Below are 8,688 nucleotides of genomic sequence, written 5' to 3'. Positions count from 1 at the left end.
GGCAATAAATACGTTGAGTTTGCTTAGGTCTTACCAGTAAACACATCATGATGCATTCATGCAAACACGTGTATGTTAAATGAGAGTTTGTGCAGGTTTCAATGTAGTAGATAGGGGAGTATTTTCATTGCTTCACTATTGGATTTGTAAAAGTTGGTGCTACAAATTGCAATTGTTGGTGCATAAACTGTACGTATATATGTCTATCATAATTGACATTACCCCGTTTCTTTCCCTTATATAGTTCTTCCTTTTCAACGAATATTCAAGCTATCCTTTCCACACTCACCTTTCCTTTTCCTCTCTCTCTCTCTCTCTCTCTCTCTCTCTCTCTCTCTCTCTCTCTCTCTTCTGTGTTGCTGTGCTGTCTCCTTAACATAATACCTAGAGCTAGATCCTTACACGCAACCAAATATACAAAAAATAAGGTAGGGTCTATCCTGAAACACGATAAGTGTAGAGAGGTGTAGTTTGGGTGGAAAACCTATTAAGATGGGAAGATCAGGTCGCAGTGAAAAGAAGAGAAAACAAAATAGCAACAGTAATATGGCGGGGTTAGGAGTTGGAGTGAAGAAAGGGCCATGGACACCTGAAGAAGACCGAAAGCTACTGGCCTACATCCAACAATTTGGTCATGGCAGTTGGCGCGCTTTGCCTGCTAAAGCTGGTAACTATGTGACCTCCCCATGCATGCACAAGACAATTTTACTTTACTTTTCTTTGGCTAAATATACGACTCTTTGATGTTATATAGGGCTTAAGAGATGTGGGAAGAGTTGTAGGTTGAGATGGACAAATTATCTCCGGCCAGATATCAAGAGAGGAAAGTTCAGTTTGGAAGAAGAAAGGACCATCATTCAACTTCATGCTCTTCTTGGTAACAGGTACAAGTTGAATGATTCATAATGATGATGCATCATCGTCACTGTTATACCATTACTGCAACCATCTAGCTAGGTTCAATATCTTCATAAATGAAGTTTCGTTTCTAATTTTATATTTCTACGTTAGATGGTCAACAATTGCTGCTCACTTGCCAAGAAGGACAGATAACGAGATCAAGAACCACTGGAACTCACACATCAAGAAGAGAATGACTAAAATGGGTATTGATCCGATGACCCACAAGCCAAAGAGTGGAACCCAACTCCTGGGCTCCAATCTAAACCACATGGCTCAGTGGGAGGCTGCTAGACTGGAGGCAGAAGCTAGGCTTGTTCAGAAACCAAAGAACTATTCCAACCAACCACCCTATCTTATGTCACCTTCTTCTATTCCTGAACTCCATAAAAGGTCCACCACAGTTCCACCACCACATTTACCATGCCTTGATGTGCTAAAGGTTTGGCAAGGGACTTTATGGTCAAATTACTCTATCAACAATGAGAGTCTCCAATCACTCATATCCACATCAAATGTCTCCGAAAATTTTTCGACCCTCACAGCAGCAAGGCCAGTTGAAGGTAATGGTTCGTGTGAACAAGGTCAGGTCAAGAAACTTAATGATCAAATCAAAACTCAAATGGGGACATTTGAGGAATTTGAGTTCACTAATGATGCAACTTTCATCAATGGCGATCCTCTTCGATCACCCGATCTCTGGGAAGACTTTGTTGATCTTCTAGATGGTGGTTGGAATAGTCTAACCAGTAACTTTGGCATGATTGCTACACCACCAGCTTCCCCGGTATTCTAATAAATTTTCTAGGTCGCCAAGAATGAAAATAATGACAGAAAATGAGTTCAATTTGTGGCTTCATTTATGTCTTAGGAAATAATGTAAAACTAGCTATAGCATGCGTACGGCTGGAGTGTAGACCAATAAATATAATAATGTCCCTGCAATCGAGTTATTTAATCAAAAGCAGTTTTTAGAAAATTCTGTATAGGCTATAGCAACATATTACCTCTCATGTTTATAAAACTCGCAAGTACGAAAATACTTGATTATGATCTTTAGGAATTAAATAAAAAATAAATACATAATCTAAGGCTGATTATCAAATAAACTTAAAAGAACACTATGTGAATAAGCTGCAAATCTGTAACCCACGTCCCCGACAGTTTTGGTAGTCCAATATATAATATTTCAGCGTGATTATAGTGCCTTTATTTCAAATCTAAGCGTATCATTTGAAAGAGGATTCATGAATAAAGGACATGCAGTCTCTTTTTCAGCCATAATAAAGCTCATTTAAAACATATCAACAATATTTTGTTTTTTTGCCATTAATACACTTTTGTTACGTTTGCTTGCTGATATTATACTATATTAAATTTAGATTTAGGACTGTACAAAAACAGAAACTAACACAACATCAACAATTAATTCATTGTTAAAACAAAGACCCAGTCTGCGGTTTTCATCAACTTACAACACAAACATCTCTAAAAAATCTCACACTCTCTATACAATCAGCCTCACTACATCACTCAACCCAAAGTAAGAAAGAAAAGACAGATAAAGATGAAGAACTGGAAACCCTAATTTGTTAGGTGTGAAACCCTAGCTACAAATGTGTGTGTGTTGATTCTAGGTGTGTTATGAGAGAAACACACACAACTCCAACTTATATACAATCGGGTTAGAGATGGGTTCATGCCTGCTTCACACACGAGTATTATCCCACTTAGGAAAACAGTGTTTTCCTACGTAAATATTCCATCAGAAATCACCGATGAAATACCGACAGATCAATGACGAAAAACGACATCGTAGTTTACTGACGAGCGCGTAATGGGACAGCTATTGATTACCGACGTACGCACATACCATGATATAAGTTGATGAATATCGATGAAGTACCGAAGGGAAACAATACAAGTTAATTATTTTTTATTATTCGTAAAAAACATCGGTAAAGATGAAAACGTAAAAAATGCAATATCGGGGATCAAACCCATACTATTGTTAGGGGGGGGGGGGGGGGTTGAAGGGCTAGGGGGACTTACCAGTTTAGCATTTGTTCAAAACATATCACACCATGTTCCCAAAATTAGAGTACTGACATACAAAACCCATTGATGCAGTATAGTCACATCGTGCCCTTCCTCTTGCTACTAGAACAACCTGAAAACATTTAAATTCAACGAGTAAGCACAAAGCATATTGAGTCCCCAAGATACCACATCCACATGTGAATTCCATAGTACAACCATAGTCTAATATTCACACCAGATTGCTATATTCCAACTATAGTCTTGCCTGTTATGGTCTAACCATAACCTTGATTGTTTTAGTCCAAATATTGTCTCTTATGCAATTGCTATAGACCAACAATAGTCTTTCAGATAATTCTTATAGTCTAACTATTGTCTTTCATGCAAATGCTATAGTCCAAATATAGTCTTTGATACAGATGTCATAAAGACAACCTATCATTCAAGGACATCTAATGGCACACACAATATAGTGAGAGAGCTCACACGCAACCACAATCACACTAACATTGCTCCTCAAATAATATATTACGAACCACCTAAAACAAAACAGAGGTACAACCTCAATATACACCTAACCACTGTCAAAGTTTGAGCAGAAATCAAAATGATCAAAAAGTCAATAATAAACTTTCAAATGGTCAGAGTCAACGATCAACTGGTAAAATTCAATGGTCAACGGCCAGACACAATCGTGTCCAAGACCTTATGGACCACGTCCACAAAATAACAAAAAAAAAGATTTGCATGTCGCTTCCACGGGATGAAGTGCCAACTTTTTGGGGTTGAAACATTTTATCCGTTAAGTGCTTAATTCTGTAACAACCCGTTATTTAAGGTCAATGTAAATCAAACTTATTCGAATAAAAGTTTAAACTACAATCATATACAAGTAAATCCATGTCATAGCCTTAATACAATAAAAACTTAAATGCCTTAAGGGCATGTGTATATAATTAATTTTATTTGCATACTTTGATAAACATACTTACATATAAGTTATAAACACTTGCATATTGAAAAACTATGCATATATAACTTAATATACAAGTCAATAAAAATCAAGGAAAGTCAAACTAAAGTCAAATAATTAAAAATATCTGATTTAATATAATGGAAATAATTTTATTACATATGGGTTTTGGTTTTTAGAATTAAATCACTCAAAAATGAATTAAATGCGAGGATCGAAATCGCCCCACCGAAATCTCCACCAAGAACTCTCTCATGGCTCCACATCCCTCGGACCGAAATCAAGTTTGCGGTCAACACCGCAAACGTGCGGAGCCGCTTCTTCTTCGAACCACAAACAGCTGACCGCAAACCCTCCTCGGTGGGAATCCATTGAACTGAGAGCATGCACTGAAATCATCTATATATATATATATATATATATATATATATATATATATATATATATATATATATATATATATATATATATCAAGGTTGTAAAAATCGTTCGACGTTAGCTAGTCGGTGGACTAGGGTTAAGGGATTAATCGGCTAGGCGAAGATTAATCGGGGACCATTAATTGCTAATCTGTTAGATTTTAAAAAATTAAATATGACTAATATCATATAAAAGTTCATAAATACTCCTAATATCATAACAAAATAGGTTAATATAATAAATAACACACTAATCATACCTCAAATAGTTTCTATTGAGATATAACTTCTTCAAAGTGTTAAAATTTCATCGGGTTCTACTGTTTCAATAATTTTGTATGCATGGATTAATCGCTAGGCGCTCTCTAATCGGTCGAGTAGTGCTCAGGGATTAATTGGGACCTAATCGGGATTTTTACAACAATGATATATATATATATATATATACACACACACACACACACGAAATATGATTCACATTCACAATTCATTCCCAGTAAAGATTTACACTCCATTTCAATCAAAATACAAACCTTTCTTCACAAACATTTTGCCCGGGAGGCTTTATAATCCATATTATTCCTATGTATTTTGGTAAGTATCATATATTATTTAATGTTAATATAGCACTTTATTAATAGTTTCACTAAATTATATACAATACCTTGTATAATTTCTTTTAGGATACGGCTACCGTTACGTGTTCTAAACCGGCAATCACTGTTTCTATCCCGTTAATGTCACACCCCCAAACCAAGGATGGTGGAAACGTCCGGGGGTAGAGGACTTCATGTACAGTATCACAACAACGTGTATAATAGTGCTCAAAGTAAATACAACCATCATAAATATAATTGAAAAAAGTTACACCAAAGTATATGTTCACATGTTTCAAATCAATTACATTATGATGACAAAAGTAAATTGTTGACGGTTTAACGTCCCACCCGCAAGGCGCTGAAGTTTTTCCTGTTTCACTGATTTCCTGAGAATACAAGTAGTTTTGAAAGAGTGTCAACAATTAAGTTGGTGAGTTCATAAGAGTTTTGTTTGAAGTAGAAACCATTTTCCTTGTAAAATCGATAGAGTTTGATTTCCAGAAAATCCAATATTTTCTTAGTTAAGTGTAAACAGAAAATTCCTATATGATGTGTTAATGAACCCTAGATTGACCCGTAGATTTCCCCTATAATCGTCCAGCGTATATAAGCTATATAAGATTTAAGTTAGATAAAACGTTGAATATAGTGGGTCTGCCCTAGGTCCACAACCCAACGAGGAACAGGAGATGAGGCGGGCACCACCAATTCTAAGCCAATCCAGACTAAATTCTTGTATGACTCAAGCATATACGCTCAACGATTATAGTTGAAGTCTAACAATGCGAAAATTTAATGTGGACTTAAATCCAAAAACGGAACCAAACCCTAGTGTAGTGTATGAAATAGTAATAGTGACTGTGAACATAAACTATACATATCATAGTTCATCGGATAGTGATAGTGACTAGTGAACATGAACTATGCATATTATAGTTTACCAAAAGTGGTGGTGATGGTGAATATAACCTATACATATCATAGTTCATCAAATAGTGATAGTGATTAGTGAACATGAACTATGCATATTATAGTTTACCAAAAGTGGTGATGATGGTGAATTCCTTTCTTGTAATTAAGTTCATAGGGTAGATGAAACATAAACTATACCTATTATAGTTTATCACTTTGTTTGTAATATATATATGCCATAACTATACCGATTATAACTAGCGTGTTCGTTTGTGGGGGTATAATGGCTTAACTATACTTATTATAGTTTATCATAATTATCCATAGTGGTAATAACTCTTTTATATGTGTAAAACCTTTAATCATGTGTTTGTTATGTAAAATAACCCTAAACTATACCTATTATAGTTTATTAATTATTTGTGTGGGTAGTGAGCATAAGCCTTACTTGTCATAATTTACCAATGTTTATATTTTAATGGATATAGCCTTGTAATATCATTTATACATTTACCATACTTGTGGAGGTATAAATCCATTTGTTTTCTGATGTATGTCTATATAAGAATACAAAATTGTCATATATTGCAACAACACATAATCACATAATGATGTATACTTTGCTCAACATGTTACAAGGTGAAATGAAATTTATAGTGTTTTTCTGTTAATAACATTTTCTGTAACTGTTATTGGAAAAATTGTAGAAAAATCATAAAATGTCCAAATCAAGTCCTGTAACTTCTGAGAGTTTGGAAAATGAGTCTAGTTTGTTCATAATTTTTATTATAATTTTTAATGACTTCTTACTTGTGTGAAAAAGTCCATAATCACAGACTGGTCCGGATTGATGTTTGAAATGATAGGCAGTTTTGTAAAAATCACCATAAATTGTAGAAAAATCGTATGGAGATGTGCAAGTAGTCATTTTAAAGCTAAGAAGTGGAACTAGATGCACCTAAAACAGTTTTGAAAACTAAAATGTTTAGGTTGTCCAAAACAGTCCGTGAATGGGGTTGAACGTTTCTGATGAAGGCTGTTAGAAAAGTTTAGTTATGTTCTTGGTGTTTTAACTTGTATTCCCCCCCTAAAAACTTGAGAAAACATGAAAATGTAGGGGTATGAAATCACCTTGAGTGATTTCAGTAGGTAAGTGTTGAAGAAGAGAAGTGTTCAACCCAAGAACACTTGAAGAATCACTTGAAGATTCGAAGATCTAACAAGAATGTGATGATGTTTGTGTAAGCAATCTTTGATTTTGAGTAGGAGGATGTGTAATAATCATAAGAAAGATGATGATACTTACTAATTGTAGGAGAAGAGCCTTGGAGTATGCCTTGAAATTCTCGAATTAGAGAGAAAAAGATGAGAGAGTTTGGAGTGTGATTCTTTGATAAAAATGAGAGAATGATTAAAGTGTGAGGAGAGAGGATGGATGTTCCAGCCCTAAGAACGTGGGAATAGTTGAAAATAGTGAGAAAGGACCTATGAAGTGACTAGGGATGGGCTGGTGGTGAATAGTGACATGGAGTGGGTATGGGAGTGGTTGCTTGTGTCATAGAAATAAGTAAAGTCAACACTCTACCTTTGTACTTCACCCACTCTCTTTTGGATAAGGTTTTATCCTTAAAAATGTGATTAATTAATAGTTAAGGGTCCTTATATGTTAAAATAAAGTTTTGGGTGAAAATCCCGTGTTAAAATAATTAAAAACGGGCCTAAAATGCGAATTTAGTCGAAAACCAGGAGTAAAAGGCTTCCCAGCGAGGCCTCTCGGTCCTAGGCCGAGGTTCGGTCCCTAGGCTGAGGTTCGGTCAGGATGGTGCTGATTCGGAAGCGAGAGGCTGAGCCAGAAGAAGGAACGAGGGCGATGGGCTCGGTCCGAAGGTCAGAAGGGAAGGTTCGGTCCTCGGTCCTCAGAAGAGAAGGTTCGGTAGCCATTAGAAGAGAAGAGGTCAAAACCGAAAGGTGCCGAACGTTCGGGTTCGGTTGAGCAGCCTTCGGCTCAGAAGGGTTCGGTTCCTAAGAGGGGTTCGGTTTCGGTTCCTAAGAGGGGTTTCGGTTCCTAAGAGGGGTTTCGGTTCCTTAGGTCCGTTTTTCGCGTAGACTTCCGTTTTTGGGCTGTTTTCGCCAAATTCGAGGGTCGGGATTCCCCGAGTGATTATAAAGAGTTGGGGGAGATTTCGAGAGAGATTCGAGAGAGATTCCACATACTGAGAGAGATTTGGGAGAGATTTGACATACTTGGAGAGATTTCACATACAAAGAGATATTTGGGAGAGATTTCACATTCTTAGAGAGATTTGGCAGAGATTTGACATTCTTGGAGAGATTTCTCATTCAGAGAGAGATTTGGGAGAGATTTCACGTACAAAGAGATATTTGGGAGAGATTTCACATCCTTAGAGAGATTTGGGAGAGATTTGACATTCTTGGAGAGATTTCTCATTCAGAGAGAGATTTGGGAGAGATTTCACATACAAAGAGATATTTGGGAGAGATTTCACATCCTTAGAGAGATTTGGGAGATTCTAATTATTATACATGAAAACTTAGCTTATACACATTATGATATAACCAATACTGGGCGGATAGTAAAATGGGTGATTCTACTTCAGTTTCACATCCCAACGAGGAAAAGAAACTAAGTCAGAATTCTCACATTCTATTATCTACCAGGTATTCGTTATATATAACTGGGGAATGTATAAGTGAGGAAATCATAACAAATAGCATTCTTAGAAATCCTTCTAATGAATTAGAGTTCCTAGTCAGGGCTATCATTGAACCTAGATGTATTTCAACCGTTCACCTATAGAGTAGAAGTATGTTCTCGAAGGTTTGA

General features: G+C 36.2%; 1 protein-coding gene across 1 annotated transcript; it reads left to right on the top strand.

The window, feature by feature from the left end:
* The first annotated feature begins 271 nt into the window (after positions 1-271).
* Positions 272-1,879, top strand: LOC145068111 (uncharacterized). Its single transcript, XM_079015095.1, has 3 exons — positions 272-667; positions 755-884; positions 1,012-1,879. The coding sequence occupies exons 1-3, from the start codon at positions 493-495 to the stop codon at positions 1,694-1,696; spliced, it is 990 nt and encodes a 329-aa protein (XP_078871221.1). The 5' UTR covers positions 272-492; the 3' UTR covers positions 1,697-1,879.
* Positions 1,880-8,688: the final 6,809 nt, after the last annotated feature.

This window comes from Lactuca serriola, chromosome 8 (assembly GCF_051521515.1).
Source record: "Lactuca serriola cultivar US96UC23 chromosome 8, Lser_US96UC23_V15, whole genome shotgun sequence".
Classification (NCBI taxonomy): Eukaryota; Viridiplantae; Streptophyta; class Magnoliopsida; order Asterales; family Asteraceae; genus Lactuca; species Lactuca serriola.
This window is presented reverse-complemented; position numbering and strand designations above follow the sequence as displayed.